This window comes from Phacochoerus africanus, chromosome 3, assembly GCF_016906955.1.
Source record: "Phacochoerus africanus isolate WHEZ1 chromosome 3, ROS_Pafr_v1, whole genome shotgun sequence".
Taxonomy (NCBI): domain Eukaryota; kingdom Metazoa; phylum Chordata; class Mammalia; order Artiodactyla; family Suidae; genus Phacochoerus; species Phacochoerus africanus.
The window spans coordinates 205,052,066-205,068,472 of NC_062546.1; the positions used below are offsets into that span (position 1 = coordinate 205,052,066).

The following is a 16,407-nucleotide window of genomic DNA, read 5'->3' on the forward strand; positions in this document are numbered from 1 at the left end:
CCGCGGGTCGTCCCCTCTCCCCTGCCGTCGCCCCCGCCGCCGCATTGCCCCATCCTCGCTGGGTATTACTGTGACAGCAGGGGCAGCTCCAGGCGGGCTTTCTGCCCAACCAGGGGGACGGCAGGGAGGGGGGGTGTTACCCAGACCCGGTTTCTGTGAAGAGGGGAACAGAAAGTGCCCGTATGACAGAGGCTCCGGCTTCTCGGGGTTGGAGAGGGGGGAGCCCGGGCCCAACGCTGAACCCTGGGACCTCAGGCCCCAGGGAGGCTCAGGGTCCCGGCCCCCACCAGACCCCCCGGGGCGCAGGGTGGGGTGGGGAGGCAGGTGTGGCGCCGGCCTGGGCACCACAGCCAGGAGGACTTTATCGGGAATCAAGATAAAGACTGAAATACTTAACACACTGGAGGTGACGCAAAACCCACCAGGAAGAAGAGTCGACATCTTAGATGCGGGAGGGGGGTGGGGGGAGGGACGTGGGGGGGGGCATTCCTCTGCCCCAGGCTGAGGCGGCGAGGGACCAGCCTCTGCCAGACCCCCGGTCAGGCTCAGAAGACGCAGCCGCACACATGGCCACATCACCCTGCGGGCATGTGAGACCCCCCCGCCCCGCACCCCCCCCCCGCCCACCCCCCCGCCTTCCTCCTCCCCCCGCCCAGCTGTTGTGGGCAGAGGCCTGCGCTGGGGATTGTGAAAGCGGCTGTCGGCTCGGGCTCCCGCCGCTCCACCTCCACCACCCCCTTCCCAGCTCTAAGGCCTCTCTCACGCCCATCCATCTTCCAGGAAGCCCCCCCATGGCTGCCTCCCCCGCCTCCCGGGGCCGGCTCAAGGGCCACCTCCTTCGAGAAGCCTCCTGGTCCTGCCCTGCCCTCCGTGAAGCCCCATGAAGTGAGTGCACTGGCGCACCCACCTGCCCCACCTCCCCCCACCCCGTGTCCAGCACGGCGCCCACGCATGGGCCGGCGAGGGTGGGCACGGGAGAGGGCAGGCCGGGGTGTGGAGTGAGGTCGGAGTGGGCAGTGTAGCCTGGGGAGGAGAGGTCAGGCGGGTCCAGGCCCTTGGCCAGTGGGGCGCTGCCCGGCCCAGGACGCCCTCCCTGGGTGTCCCGGGGGTCCTGCCGCTCTTTCCAGGCCGTGGTCCTTAATCCCCTCCTTTAGGTCTTTGTTCCCTCCCGGGGCCTGGAGACAGGGCTCTGCTCCCACCCCAGGTGAGGAGCCTGGCGGGGGCATGAGCTCCGAGCCCACGGGGTCCCGGGGAGGGGCCCTGGACCACATCCAGCAGCCTCTCTGGGGTGGCTCCGCCCCCCGGGCCCCTCCGCGAGGAAGCTTCCTCTAGCAGTGATGCCACTCTCGAATCTGCCTTGACCTCACGGCCGCAGCCACAAGCAACAGCCCCGTTTTCTCACGGCCCAGCTCTCCGAGGGGAGGGGGCAGGAGCATCCTCCTACAGACCTGCGCCCGGACCCCCACCCGACAGGGCTGTGCGTGGGCTCTCCCGGGTCAGCAGGTGCGAGGCAGGCAGCAGCGGTAGGGGCCGGGACCTCGGAGGTGGGGGCCAGGGCACGGGAGGGGGGCCTCAGAGATGGAGCCCTGCCTGCGCCTGAGCACAGAGCGTCCAGGGCTCAACGGTGGGGCCGGCAGGGCAGCAGGCCCGGCCAGTCCTCCTCTGAGTCTGAGCAGGCGGAATGGTTCTGGCGTGGCGCCTCAAGCCTCAGGCCTCTCCGACCCCCGAGGGTCCAGTGGGCCTTGAGGAAAGGACCCAGCCCTGCCCTGGGCAGCCCCCCACCCCCACCCCCAGGGAGGAGCCGGCCACGACACAGCCAGAGGGAAGTGCTGTGGGCCCAGGGGGATGCCCCAGCACTTGAGCAGAAGGGTTCTGAGCCCCAAGCCACTCGTGTTTACAGAGCGCTTGCCCTGGGCCAAGAATCTGCTTATTCCTTGGCGCTGGCCACTGGGTTGGACTCTCCAGTCGGGGCCCCTGCTGACCAGTCAACAGGATTGGCTGGCTGAGGTCCTTCTCTGCGCGAGAACTAAGGATACGAGAAATTCAGAAGTTCTGTGGAGAGAGCCAGGTGGGGCGGGAGGGGGGCCGGGGGGCTGGAGGGGCGGGAGGTGGACACGGATGGGGAGGGCAGGCCAGGGTCCCGGGACCCAGGGTCAGGAGGCCTGGGCCAGCCACCCCCCCTCCTCTGGGCCTCAGTCTCCGCAGTGGAAACAGGCAGGGTGGGGTCGGAGCTCCCTGTGGCCCCTGCAGTCGTGCAGTGATGCTGTGGCCCGATGCTGCAGGGCCCAAGCTGAGGGGACAAGGCCCTGCATCAGGCGCGTGGGGCTGAGGCGTGGTCTGTAGGGACCGCGGCAAGAGCCCCTTTGAGCAGGGCTTCTGGGGCTGAGCTCAGAGTGGACAGGCCTGCCAGGAAGAACGCCCGTGGGGCCTGTAGGAGCTGGGGAGGGACACGTTCCAGCCTGGGTCTACACTGGCGGAAGGGGTGGTCTGGAAGGAAGCCTTCCGGGAGTGCTTGCTGTGGCTCAGCAGATTAAGAAGCCGACAAGCATCCATGAGGATGCATGGCGTTTGACCCCCGGCCTCGCTCGGTGTGTTAAGAGAGCTTCGGCGTAGGTGGCAAATCTGGCTCGGATCCCATGCTGCGGTGGCTGTGACGTAGGCCGGCGGCTGCTGCTCTGATTCCACGCCTAGCCTGGGAACTTCCATAGGCCGCTGCACCAAAGCCCAAAAAAATGTTTTACAAAAGAAGGCTCTGGGCGGAGGTGGGTGTGACCTGGGGCCGCTGCCTGAGCGGAGGGAAGATCCCGGCGGCAGGAAATGGGCCTGCAGCGCGTCCACGCAGGGCTGTGGGGCCCCCTCAGCACGGGGGCAGGTGCTTGCGAAGGGGCAGATCTGCGTGCCAGGATGCTGGGCGGGGGCCAGGCCTCCGACCGCAGCCACGGGGCTCAGCCCTGGGAAAGGCCGGGCGCTTTCCGGAGGTGGCGGGATGGGTGCACAGCGGTCTGGACGTGCTAGCTCAGGTTGCCGCCAGATCGGGCCCGCAGGTTCCCGGAAGCTATCCACGCAGGAGCTCCTGGCACCCCTCTTCCTCTGCCAGAAATTCCCCCAGGTAGCCCTGAGGTGCGGCTGATGCAGGCACCAGGAAACCCCGTCAGTCACCCCCGCTCTGCTAACGTCAGCCTGCCCACAGCCTGGGGGGGCCGGCTCACCCCTTGCCCTGCTTCCTCACCTCCTGTCTCAGGCGGCACCTGCATAGGCAGCTCGGGAGGGAAACGAAGGCTGACTGCAGGTCAGTGCCAGCCGCACGGCCAGGGCCTCAGCAGGGAGGGCACTGATGGGGGGGGTCTCAGGAGGGAGGGCACTGATGGGGGGTCTTGGCAGGTGAGGGCACTGATGGGGTCTTGGCAGGGAGGGCAGTGATGGGGTCTCAGGAAGATGGGGGGCCTTGGCAGGTGATGTGGGTTGTGACTCTCCGCAGCGTGTGGCGGCGGCGGAGCTCTGTGGGGGTGACGGGCTGGGAAGGGAGCTTGAGCCTGGTGGGGGTCGTAGCAGGCGTGGGCAGCAATGCAGAGGAGCTGGTGGTATCACCCGGGGCCTGGACCCCACCTCATTCGAATCTCTGAAATCTCCCCAGGGTGGAGCCCGGCGAAAGGGGCGTTTGGGTGCGGCTGTCCTGCCAGGTCAAGCGCTGCTGTGAGACGTGCCCTGGTCCTGGGCCATTTCTAAAGCAGGGTCCCAGCTCCAAAGGTCTCTAAGGTGCCTGGCCATGGGGTCTGCACCCCACTCTCTGCCTCAGATCCCACGCCGGGGGTCTGCAGGGCTGTGGGGGCCAACAGGGAGGGTGGCAGCGGGCACGTTGTGTCCCCAGAGGACCACAGAAGTGTCTCAGGGCGGAACCAAGGGTGTGGCTTCCGACCTCTTGTGGGGGAGCAGCCCAGTCTCGCCATCACCATCCACCACGGGAGCAGGAAGCGTGGCCTCCGAGGCGCTCTCCCCCTCGGGACGGCGTCCCCCGGCAGGAAGTGGCAGACCCACAGCCCAGGGCTCTGACTGCTCGGCCGTGCTGGGCGGCAGCTGTGGAGGGTTTTGGAGGTGGCAGTTTGCCCATTCAAGCAGGAGGCCAGCGGGGGTCCTTCTCCTGGACACAGGGCCCGTGCCCACAGCTGGCCCAGACAGGCACCTGAGCTGGTTGCTGTGGCTTCGGGGCACCCATGCTGCTTCAGCTGGACTTTGGGACCTGAATTCCCAAACTTTTACTTTTTTATTTTATTTTTTGTCTTTTTGTCTTTATAGGGCCGCACCCGCAGCATATGGAGGTTCCCAGGCTAGGGGTGGAATCGGAGCTGCAGCTGCCGGCCTGCACCAGAGCCACAGCAACGCCAGATCTGAGCCGTCTGTGACCTACACCACAGCTCATGGCAACACCGGATCCTGCAAGGCTGCGGCTGGACTTTTTTAACTTTTCCTCACAAAATTTTGGGTCACACTGACGCTAGACTGAAAGTTATACCCCATGGCATGGGGACCAGAGCTCAGCCCCAGGCAACCTCTTGGGCGGAGGGCATGGGGGAGGGCCCAGCACAGCCTGCCACCTGCCGCCCGCCGTGCCCTGAGCTGTGGAGGGTCCAAAAGGGGCAGCACCGGCCGGAGTAGTGAGGGGCCAGCCCTGGGTCCAGCTCGGCGGGGGCTACGGCACAGAAGACCGCACCCGAGCCCGGGCTGCAGAAGCAGCGGGTCTTCCCAGCAGGCTCCGAGGGTCCTGGGCTCAGGGCACCGCACAGAGCCGGCCTCCGGAGCCAGCAGGGCAGGCGGGCGGGAAGGGAACGTCCCAGTGGTTGTTCCAGGGGTTCCGGGGCCTGAGGGTCTCCGCACCTGCCCAGGGTGTGGAGAGAGCGTGCAGAACCCTCAAAAACACCGAGAGAGATCCTTAGGGGTACAGGTGTCACCGCAGCGCGAGGGCTCATGAAACTTTAATTGCTGGCAAGTGTGCCATTAAAATTCAGACGAGATGCAGCAGGATAATCGGGTGGAGATTTGTTTCCGGCTGCAGTCTGGGCTCCTGCTTCCCTAATGGACTGTGGTCTGGGGGCTCCCAGGGGGCTGCAGCTGAGGAAATGATCCCCCCACCCAGGCACCAGTGAACCTGCCACTGGGGGTGCTGGGCTCTGAGACGTCCTCCTTTCCCCGTGTGGGGAGGGGGCCGGGGAGCAGAACCCACCCCCCCCTTCCAAACCCCACCTAAGGGCAGAGGACTCCTGGGGCCTGATGCTCGTCGGGGGAAGGGGCCACTCCCATGCACGCCCCACCCTTCCAGCCAGAAGAGCCAAGGTGGGAGGATGGGAGGGGGCTGGGGTGTGTGCCACTCACGCACGTGTGCTCTGCACGGTCCCATGCGTCTGACACCCTGGTGCTGCCCAGCTCAGGGGGAATCAGAGCCTGCCTGTGCCATCTGCACGCCCTGGATGTCAGACCACTGACCAGGTTCACCCTCGCCCCGGTGGGCTGGGCCGGGCACCCCTGCGAGACCGGCTCTGAGCCCGGACCGCAGGGAGCTCAAGGGACGCCCCTGACCCAGGGGAGCCTCAAGCCAGTCAAAGTGGGGCCTCAGGGCAGAGAGCTGGGAGGCCCCGGGAGGGAGGGCAGAAGAGGGGGAGGGAGGGGCGAGGAGGAAGAGGGAGGCCACGCCCCTCGGGAAGAGGGTGATGCACAGGAGGGAGGGAGGACACAGCCCCGGGCTCTGGAGTCTTCTGGAGAGCTGGCTGCAGCCCCAGCCTTTGCTGGATCTCAGCCGCCAGGAGCGGCCCCGGTGGCCTAGGACCTGACCACCCGGCTGGGGTGCCAGGGTAGGTGCCAGGTTCGCTGAGGGGTGGAAGGGGCAGTAGGCCACCCTGGGCTTTGTCCTCGGACTGTCCTGGTGTCGCCTCTGAGCCCTGCCTGGTGGGAATGGCAGTGGGGCTGGGCGAGGCTTCCCCCACCCTGGGCCCCGTCCTGACAGCCGGGGGGTGGCGTGGCTGGGCCAGAGGCGGACAGGGAGCCCCGCCTTCCCTTCTGCCCACAGCAGGCAGACCCATGCCCCCAGGAGGGCTCGGGAGAGGGGAGGGGGGTCTGGGTCCCGCCCTGGCCTGGCTCACTGTGCCACCTTGGGGCCGCTGGCCCCTGAAGGCCCCGTTTCCCTCCGACCCGGGGGGGCAGGGGTGGCCTGGAGGGGGCCTCGGAGCTCCTTAAGATTTCTTCTTTGGGAGCGTGACCTTGGGGGGGGCCCTGAGTGGGGGCTGGGGCCTCACGTCCTGCCTCCCTGGCCAGAGGCGGGGGGCGGGGGGGGGGGTCCCCATCCTGCTGCGCTCCTCACGCCCCGCCCCCTCCTGCAGCCCCAGGACCATGAACCAGAGTTCGTGCGGCTCCAGGGAGCTCAACCAGTCCCAGGCGGCCGTGCATGTCCTCTTCGCCTACACGGGCGGGCTGCTGGTGCTGGGCCTGCTGCTCAACGGCCTGGCGCTCTGGGTGCTGTGCTGCCGCCTGCAGCAGTGGACAGAGACACGCATCTACATGGCCAACCTGGCCCTGGCCGACCTCTGCCTGCTCTGCGCCCTGCCCTTCTTCCTGTACTCGCTGAGGGGCACCGGGGACACGCCGCTCTGCCAGCTCTCCCAGGGCACCTACCTGGCCAACAGGTACATGAGCATCGGCCTGGTCACGGCCATCGCCGTGGACCGCTACGTGGCCGTGCGGCACCCGCTGCAGGCGCGCAGGCTCCGCTCCCCGCGCCAGGCCGCGGCCGTGTGCCTGGCGCTCTGGGCGCTGGTGCTCGGCTCCCTGGTGCTGCGCTGGTTCCTGGAGAGGCAGGAGGGCGGCTTCTGCTTCACCAGCCGCTCCCGGAAGAACTCGCACACGCCGGCCTTCTCGCTGGTGGGCTTCTACCTGCCTCTGGCCGTGCTGGGCTTCTGTTCCCTGCAGGTGGTGGCCACCTTGGCCCGGAGGCCAGCCGCGGACGCGGGCCAGGCGGCGACCAGCCGGAAGGCCGCCCGCATGGTCCTGGCAAACCTGGTGGTGTTCGTGGTCTGCTTCCTGCCTTTTCACGTGGTGCTGACGCTGCGCGTGGCCGTGGGCCTGCCCCCCTGTGTCGGCCAACTCGCCATGGAAATCACTGGCAGACTCTCGGATGCCAACTGCTGCCTGGACGCCGTCTGCTACTACTACATGGCCAAGGAGTTCCGGGAGGCGTCCGTGCTGCCCGCGGCCTCCAGGGCCAAGGCCCACAAGAGCCAGGACTCTCTGTGCGTGACCCTGGCCTAGGAGGCGAGGCGGTGCTCTCCGCGAGGTGCTGCCTGCTGGGGACCTGTGACCAGCCCTGAGCTCGCCGTGGGCGGGGGGGTGCTGTCAGGAGGCCCAGGTGGGCAGGACAACCAGGCATGGAGCCTGGGGAGGTGACAGCCCCCCCCACCCCACCCCCCACCCAGTGGAAAAGGAACAGGGAGGATGGCAGGACTGAGGCCTGAGCAAGGCCACCGCAGGGGCCCTGGGCTCCCGTGCTGGGCCCAGAGCCCAGGACACCTGGACCAGGCGGGGGTGGCTGTTGGGCACCGGGAGGCTCTGATGGCCAGCTTGCCGCCGCCACCCACAGGGGCCAGAATAAAGCCCCCCAGCAGACTGTGTGTGCCACCCGCACCCACACCAGGGGCGTCTTCCCTGGTGACTGTCCAGGGCTCCCCTAGGGGCCCCCGCCTACGTCACAGCCCTTCCGTCCCCATCCATCTGGAGTTCTGTCTGCAGCTGGGCCAGGCCTGAGTGTGGGCAGCTGGTCCTGAACTCAGAGACCACGCGTAGGGAGGGGCAGAGGGGACAGTTGGCTCTGTGTCCGGCAGGGGACACGGCCTCTGCCAGGGCCAGAGCTGGAAGGAGCCCCATCTTACGCTTCAGCCTGGGGAGGGGAGGAGCCGCTACGGACAGAGACGGTCTCTGGACGAGAGAACGACGGAGAGATGGGAGAGAAGGCGAGACGGATGGGGAGAAAGCAGGATGGAAGGGGGGGTGGAGGGAAGCAGGGGTGGGGGGCGGACAGGGACCGCAGGAGAGAAAGACGGGCCAGAGAGGGGAGGTCATGAGAAGGACAAGGAGAGAGGACCCTGGGAGGCGGTCAGGGGAGGGAGACAGACGGAGAGAGCTGTTCCAGGCCGGCCTGGGCCCCCCCACCTCCCCCGTCCCCGGTGCCACCCCCCCACTGCCGCGTGCCGCCCCTCCTGCTGTCCTGCAGACTGGGAGCCGCAAGGGTCAGAGGGTCCCAAAGAGCCACTGGGTGCCCTGGGTGCCTGAGGAAGGACCAGGGGCCAGCTCTGCCTGCCAGACCAGCTGGGCACCCCCCTCTCCCAGGGCCACTGGACGATGGACCTTACCCAGGGCCACATGGCCTGGGGCAGACCCACAGCGGTCCTGGGCTGGCCGGAAGCCTTGGGTGGAGAGACCCAGGAAGGACCCCCACCACAGAGCCCCTGTCTGTCTGGGGCCCTCGTCCCACTGGGTGGGGTGGGGAGGTGGTGGGCCCGCAGCCTGGAGGGGGCCTTGGTGGAAAGCCCTGAGGCTAGGGGAGGGCTGGCCCCGATCAGGTGAGTCCCGGGGCTGGCGCCGGAAGTGGGGGTGGGGGGAGAGAAAGGCTGCAGCACACTCTCCCGGGCCCAGTGAAGCTCCACCTGGCCGGGCCCTCCTCGCCCCAGAGCCCGCTGAAGCTCCCACCAACTTCCCACCCCTGGCAGACTGTCAGCAGCCACTCTGTGGCCGCTGCCCCGGGAAGGACTCTAGTGGCTGCAGCATGGACCAGAGTGTCCCGTGGCAACGAGCATCTCCATCTGCCTCCTCCTGGTGCTGGGCCTGCCACTCAAGGGCCTGGCGCTCTGGGTGTTCGGCTGCCACCTTCCCGGGTGGACAGACACCCATGTCGCGAAGTCAACCAGGTGGCAACTGCCTGCTGCCGCCGAGCCTGCCGGGATCCTGCAGTCCAGGGCCAAGTGTCCAGGCCGGGAGGGCACCCCACACGGGTCCTGCAGAGTGTCCACTGGGGCAACACCTACAGGAGCAGGGGCCCCACCTACAGCCTGGCACTGGGGTCTTCTGCTCCCAGGAGGCACAGGCTCACCCGGCGGCTCTGGACGTGCTCACCTGCCCCCACCACCCTAGTTCAGTGAGATGGCAGTAGGTGCCCAGGGCACTTCTGATGGCCATCGGTGGGCCTTTTACATGGCACTGTAAGAGCAGGAGAAGGGGGCCTGGGGCCAGAGGGCAGGAAACCACACATCATGCAAACAGCCGTGTCCGTGGGGGACAAAGAGAAGCTGGAACCTCCAGACTGAGAGGAAACCAGAGCTTCTGGGGACAGGTGCCCTGGGGGCAGACAAGAAGAGGTGGAAAAGGGTGTGAATCTCCAGGGTCCAGATGTCACCTGTTGCTCATCATGCCCTCATTATAATAAAATGGTCATAAAATTAGCTATGCAGATAAGCAGCAGCCATCCTACGCTGATGCCATGACACTTCCAATAAAACTAAATACCGACGAAAATCTCTCCTCCCTTCGGGAAGGTGAAGCTGGGATGACAATAAGGAATATGACACCCAAGCCCCACTTCCCAGTGACTATCCCGCCCGTAAAATCAGATGCCCCATGTAACGGGTGCGCCCAAAACACGCAGGACAGCTGCTCGCCTCTCTGGCCGCCTCTCCTTAAAAGGTGTATTTCTCACTTAAAATAAATCCTCCGTTTCCTTTCTCAAAATCTCCGTCTCATGTCTGAATTCTTTCTTCAACGAGACAAGAACCCAACCTTCAGGAGCAGCCACAGTGCCCACAGCCCCTGCCCCCGCCTCCTGAGGCTGCCGCTGGCCAGAGTGGAAGCTGGCCAGCAGGAGGAGGTGAGGCCTTGGCCCCCTGCTGACCCATGGCAGAGAACTTGCTAGAGCCTTTAGACCTGCCACTTTCCAGGGCTGGGGGTGCTCCTGGGGTCTCTCATGGGGAGGGTGGGGAGGGGAGAGGCTGGGAAGTGGGCCAGGCGGTGAAGGGGGGACACAGGGCTTGGGTGTTCGGAAGGTGGCAGGGGGGGGGGGGGGGAGGTGCGTCAGAGGAGCCAGGCGGTTCTGGCAAGCTGGCACTTCCTTGTGCTGCAGCTGGACGCTGGATGGCGGGGCCAGGACGCAAGGATGCTCTGGGGGGTCCAAGGGGGAAGCGTCCAGGGCCAGGACGGCGAGGGGGGGAGGCCTGAGTAGCAACGGCGGGCGGTGACCAGGATGAGGGCTCCCACCTCGATGCGGGGCAGCCAAGGGATTCAGTGGGACGCTCTAAGGGCGCTGTTCAAGGGGGAAGAAAGGGGGCCTCCGGGAGTTAGGGTGGCCTGGTTCGGGTGTGTGAGCGCCCCAAGGGAACGGAAGGGCGGGATAGGGCAGCCCTGGCCAGCGGGGGCGGAGCATCGGTATTCAGGGGCGGGGCCAGACAGCAGCCCCGTCCCCTAGGCTCCAGGCCCCGCCCCTCTGCCCCAGGCCACGCCCACAACCAAGGCCCCACCCCTTCTCGCTGCTGGCTCCTCCTTTCCTGGGAGAGGGGAGGGGCGGGGAGGGTCCCCAGATGCCGCCTCCTCGAAGCTTCTCTTCTTTGGGGCTGGGGTCCGTTGGTCCACCCCTCTCGCTTCCCAAACGCGATTCAGGCTCCAGAAGAGCGAGGGGCGGGCGGGGAAGAGGCGGAAGGCTGGGGCTTCGCCTTCGCCCCCAGCGGGGACGCCACTGCCCGCACACCTGCCTCTCCTTGCACAGCTGCGACCAGCTGGGATTGAAGGTTTTAGTTAATTTACTAAGGGAATGTGAATACTCACTGCGGCCCAAATCAACAGGATGAAAATAGCACGGTTAGCAGAGGCCTGCGTGCAGACGGGCAGGGCGGGGCGGGGAGGCCGTGGGCGTGACCAGCTGCCTTCCAGCTGCCAGCGCCGGTCACGGGTCTGTGGCACGCCTGTCCTGCTGGCCCGCGTCCCTCTGTCCTGCCTGTCCCAGTCCGGTGAGGGTCTGTAACAGAACCCAGGGGCCGGGTGGCTTATCCATGGCAGGTTCCACGGCTGGAAGCCCAGCATCAGGGTCCCGGCGTGGTCAGGGTGCCGGAGTGGCAGGGTTCCAGTGGGGCCTCTTCCTGACTCACTGTCTTCTCCTGGGTCTTCACGCGGTGGCAGAGAGGAGGGAGCTCCCCCTCCTCTTTCATAAGGGCACTGACCCCCGCCCCAACCCCGATCAGGAGGCCTCGCCCTCAGGGTCTAATCCCCTCCCAGGCCCCACCTCCTGACACCTTCTCATGGGGCAAGGACGCCGACATATGAATTTGGGGACAGGCAGACACTGTGACCATAGCAAGCAGTGAGAGAGTTGACTTAGATGGTCCACCTAGAGCTCGCCTGGCCGCAGTGTCACAAGGTGCTGCTGTCCGTTAGGGACTTTGAGGGCTCCCGGATGGGGACAGCTTTTGTCGTGAGGTGCGTTTTCCACTGATGCGCCTCTGCCTCCCTGCCAGCACCTCTCCTCTCCCACCCCCTCCGACCTTTACCCCCCGGCTGCCTGGCCTCGGCCAGCCCCTGCCTGCCATTGCCCAGGGTACTAGGGCCTGCGGGCACTGCCCTGTCCGCGGGGAAGCCCACGGCCCGCAGTCCGGTGTGGGGTCCTGGGCCCGGCTGCCTGAGTGCAGGTTCAGGTGGCTTCCTTACTGGCCCCAGGGCTCTCGCTTGTATCCCAGGGTCCTTGAATCCAGGGTTTCCACTACAGTGTGTGGGGCCACGGGCATAAGTACAGGTGAGGCCCAGGCAGGTCCGTCTTGAAAGCTCCCGCTCATGCCCTCGGAGTCTCGCCTTAGCTCCCACGGAGATCCCGGGGGGGGGGGCCTTGAGGCTGAGAGGCTGCCCCCTCCCTGCCAGTGCCCCTCGGAGCCTGAGCCCCTCTGGCATCTCCAGGCCCGAGCCTGGGGGTGACTCCCTGGCTAGAAGTGAAGTCACCCCTTCTTAGAAGTATTCCCAGGCCTCCTCCAACAGCCGCCTGAGCGCCTGAGCAGAGCACAGGGAGGGGCCCGCCTCGCCCGCACTCTCCCGCCGAGCGGCTCTGAGAACTGGCGTTCGTGCTCCTCCAGTCTCATGGGGTCTGCTGGAAGGTCCCTGTGGGTCCGGGTACCACAGGCCTTGGTCCTTCTGCTTGTGACATTAGCCAAAGCTCCCCAGGAAGGCGCCGTGAGCAAGCGAGTCTGGTTTGTTGCTTTTACCGCAGCCGGGCACTGATCAGATTCACAGCCACAGAATGTAATTTAGAAAACACTCTCCTCAGAATTATGGTTCTATCAAGGCCCCATTTGCGATGTTATCTGAGCACTTAGATAATAGCAATAAAAATAAAAGAGAAAAGCCTCAAAATTATTTCAGGAGACAAAACAAATTTCTTGCTGAGGCTCTGGATTATTTCATTTCATTCGTTTGCAAAAACCCGAGACTGTCGTTGCAAGTCCCACAAATGGGATGGCGTGGAAACACTTAGCTTCTAAGAGAGAATGAAAGTAATCTTAGAAGGGAAAAGCATCTCTCTTGGTTCTGGATCTTCAGAAGCTCTTGGAAGGGCGGGGGCCACTCGGAGGGGACTCACTTCCGGGACCCCTTGACCGGGAGCCCCGTGCACTGCGATTCCAAAATATGGGTGAGGCCCCGATAGAACCTGAAGTTAGATAGGGGAGAAAGGAAGGCAAGAGTTGACGAGATGAAGGTGAGCAGTTGATGATATTGGGATGCTTGAATCGACCTCACGCGAGCTGCGCACCTGCTGTAGCTGAACGCGGCCCGGGCATCCACACGGTGTCCGACTGGGCGACACTTATGCACCTAATCCTGTAAAAGCCACCCTCCAGCCGACACTGTCGGGCGTTCTAAATGGGACCAGGGAGATGGTCCGGCCCACGGAGCTTATTAGAGTAGAGGACGCCTGGTGGACCAAGGGTTACCGCCTTCGTGAGCATCCTGCTAGAAGCCAGAGTGCGGGAGGACGCACTGAACCTGAAGGCACGTGGCGCTACTGCCCGGTGCAGGGGCTGCAGGGCGCGGGCTGGGTCTCACGGCAAGAGGCGGTGCGCCCCCCAGCGGCGACCACTGGGATACAGGACCAGGAGGTTTCCAGCTATCGCGCTTTGATGGTGACCACTCCTAGGACCCAGGGGCACAGCCCAATCCTAAAGCCTGAACTGCTCCTGACAGCCTACGTGATGCCAGAGACACGGCAGGGGCGGTCAGGGACCGGAGCAGTTCGGGCAGAAGAGAGAAGGGTTTTTAGCTGGTCACGCGGGTGCACGCTGCGGGGGAGGGGGGGTGCCAAGAGGCCGCCGTGTCCCTGAGCGGGAGCTTCATTTCCCCCTGCGCTGGCTTCGTAGCTACCAGACCCACTGCTACGTGGTGCAGGTGCCCCGTGAGCGGCTCCCCTGGGCCAACAGAAGGCTGCCTGCCTTGTGGACGGCGGGCCCGGGGGAAGGGCAGGAGCGGGACGGTCACCACGGAGCCAAGGTGGTGAAAGCGAGTCCGCTCGATGGACTGGACGGACGCTGTCGGCCTCTCTCTTTGGGTTCTTACTGACTCATGGGGGGTGGCCGATGGCCCGGCCATGAGATCAGGCAGGTGGTCAACGGAGAACCGATCTATTAAGGAGAGGGCCCCACGCAAGTCCGTATGGCGCTTTAAGGGTGCGTCAAAGTAGGACACGTCGCCAGCCACCATGACTCCCTGCCACGGCCAGAAGCGACTGGAGTTGGCAAAACGGCTCTTCCGGGGCTCTTGCCGAAGGCAGCCCCCGGGCCCATGAAACGAGCGGCCACGGGGCCCAGCAGCCCTGAAGGGCTGGGATGGCTCTGGACACGGGCCTTCTACACCTGCTGAGGTGCAGGAGGCCAGCAGGGGCTGCTGTGTCCCTTGGCCAGAGAGACGGAGGCCACAGGCGCCTGGGGCAGCCCAGGTCCAGCCAGGAGCGCACCCCGACTCCGCCTGGGCGTCGCGGGCAGGTGGTAGACGCAAAGGCTCGGAGAGCCCAAGGGAACCGGCCCCGAGGGTCTGCACCTCTTCAGACAAGAAACCCTTTCATCTTCAGAGAAACGGGGGACGCTTTGGTCCTCCGTCCGATGGGGAATTGGGACGCGCGACTGGATCCACGCTTGTCTCAGCCGTGGGGCGGTTTGGCACGAAGGGCTGCCATGTGCTCCCGCTCAACACCAGGGGCCCGGGCAGCTCCTGCCAGAGAGCGTCCCCCGTCTCCCCGGGGCCCGGGGAGGGCGGATGGAGGAGGGGCGCGGCCCACGCACAAGTCAGGGCGGAGCTGCGTCCACAGACGCGGAGGCTTCTAGAACAGCTCCACGTGTGGTGCGTGCACTCGCCTCGCTGGCTGGTATGTGAACCCTTCACCAGCATGAGTTGTCTCTGTCGCTGGTCATTTCCTTTGCTCTGATTTGACCTCAGTAACTGTTTGCCTGGCGTATCTTTCTCCATCCTTTCCCGCTCAGCCTCCCGGTGCGAGGGTCGCTGACCTGAGCCTCTTACAGGCGACACGGATTTGGACGTGTCTCCGTGTCCGTTCTGCCAGGCTGCCCACTGGCCTCTTTGGTCCCTTCGCGTCCCCTGTGCTATTGACGGCGTGGATAGGCCGTCCTTCTGCCGCGGTATTTCTTGTTTGCGACTGTTTCTTCTGCTGTTTGTCTTTTTTTCCATGCAGTTTGCTTTCAGAGCAGTTTCCGACTTGTAGACCAACAGAAAACCTGCAAGCTGGTCCCAGGTTCTCTGTCCTCAGCCGCCCCTTATCTTTTTAGGGCCGCACCCGTGGCATAGGGAGGTTCCCAGGCTAGGGGCCGAATCGGAGCTGCAGCTGCTGGCCTACCCCACAGCCACAGCAACGCAGGATCCAAGCCATCTCTGCGACCTACACCCCAGCTCACGGCAACCTGGATCCTTAACCCATGGAGCGAGGCCAGGGATTGAACCTGTGTCCTCGTGGATGCTAGTCAGATTCGCTTCCACTGAGCCACCACAGGAGCTCCCGTCGAGGGCCCTTCCTTGAGCTTGGACGTGGAGCCTGATGTGTAGAGGCGGGGAAGCCGCAGGTGAGTGCAGGGCAGCCCTGGCCCCGCTGCAGGCCCGCTAGTGCCCCCCAGAGTGTGCCCCGGGCCCCCTCCCAGCACCACCTGATCACCTCCAGTCTTCAAAGCGGGCAGGTTAGAGTGTCCCAGGGGCAGGGAGTTGGGGCTGAGAACGCGCCAGGGCTGCGCCTGGAGGCCTCAGCAGAGGGCGGCACAGTGAGGGTGAACCCCCACCACCCACAGCAGGACCTCCTGCCTCCCCTCCCGCATCTGCCACAGCAGGCCCTGAGCAGACCCCGTCCTGCGGCCCACGCCTGGGAGCTCCCCTGGGAGAAGCTGGGCCCCCCAAGGCCTCCCTAGCTGCCCCCAGGACCCTCTGTCAGGAGGCAGGTGTCCAGGCCGCTTAGGGCAGGTGCCTGCTCAGGGCCGGGGGCCTGGGGCACAGACCCTGAGGAAACGCCCCTGCCCCACCCCCTGTCCCCGGGCAGGCCAGCTGCCGTAGTGCCCTGCTGGGGTCTCTGCTCCGAACCGTGTGTACACACGCGTGTGTAAGGCCAAATCCACACACCCCAGGTTGTTCGTTTCGCCTTTTCTGTGACTCAGACGCTTTTTTTCTTTTAATTTTCTTTTTATTTTTTGGGGGCCGCACCCACAGCATTCAGATGTTTCCAGGATAGGGGTTGAATCGGAGCTGCAGCCGCCGGCCTACACCACAGCCACAGCAACGCCAGGTCTGAGCCATATCTGTGACCTACACCCCAGCTCACGGCAACACAGGATCCCCAACCCACGGAGCAAGGCCAGGGATCGAACCCGTGTCCTCGTGGATACTAGTCGGGTTTGTTAACCACTGACCCACAACGGGAACTCCCAACTCCAACATTTTCTAGTCCAAGCCAGTGTTTGCAGAGAGCAGCCCTCACCCTGGATGTGTCCCCAGCTCCCGGGGTGGGCATTGTGCCCTGTCCCGAGGGGACTGGGAGCTGTTCTGATCTGGCCGCGTGGGGGCAGGAGGCTTGCTGCTGAGGCCCCAGGGGACCCGCAGTACCACAAACAGACACCAGGTGGAGCCCGAAATGATGAAAGAAAAAACACAACCCAACAGGTTGCTCTCATTCGGCAATTGTGTGCACAAGCCCTGAAACGTTGCACTGCCTCCCAGGTTTCAGAGGCCCCTTGAACACCTGGCCAGGCCTTGCCCAGTACAAGGCCAGTCTGTAAAGACGGGAGAGGTGGCTATTTTTTTTTTTTTTGAAATGCATAAAACTCAGCCAAAATTTTCCAAGTTTTGCTCTGAGCACTG

At 65.0% G+C, this 16,407-nt stretch overlaps 1 protein-coding gene across 7 annotated transcripts; it reads left to right on the forward strand.

Annotated features, from left to right (window-relative positions):
• Positions 1 to 490: 490 nt before the first annotated feature.
• On the forward strand, positions 491 to 9,762 carry GPR35 (G protein-coupled receptor 35). 7 transcript variants are annotated; one of them, XM_047773964.1, is made up of 3 exons: positions 491 to 590; positions 781 to 885; positions 6,369 to 9,762. In XM_047773964.1, exons 2-3 carry the CDS (start codon positions 881 to 883, stop codon positions 7,291 to 7,293), a joined length of 930 nt encoding a protein of 309 aa, XP_047629920.1. In that variant the 5' UTR covers positions 491 to 590; positions 781 to 880; the 3' UTR covers positions 7,294 to 9,762. The 7 variants fall into 7 exon arrangements, with proteins under 7 accessions (XP_047629920.1, XP_047629924.1, XP_047629926.1 ...); XM_047773968.1 differs by lacking the exons at positions 491 to 590; positions 781 to 885 and adding an exon at positions 895 to 1,523; XM_047773970.1 differs by lacking the exons at positions 491 to 590; positions 781 to 885 and adding an exon at positions 895 to 1,503.
• Positions 9,763 to 16,407: the final 6,645 nt, after the last annotated feature.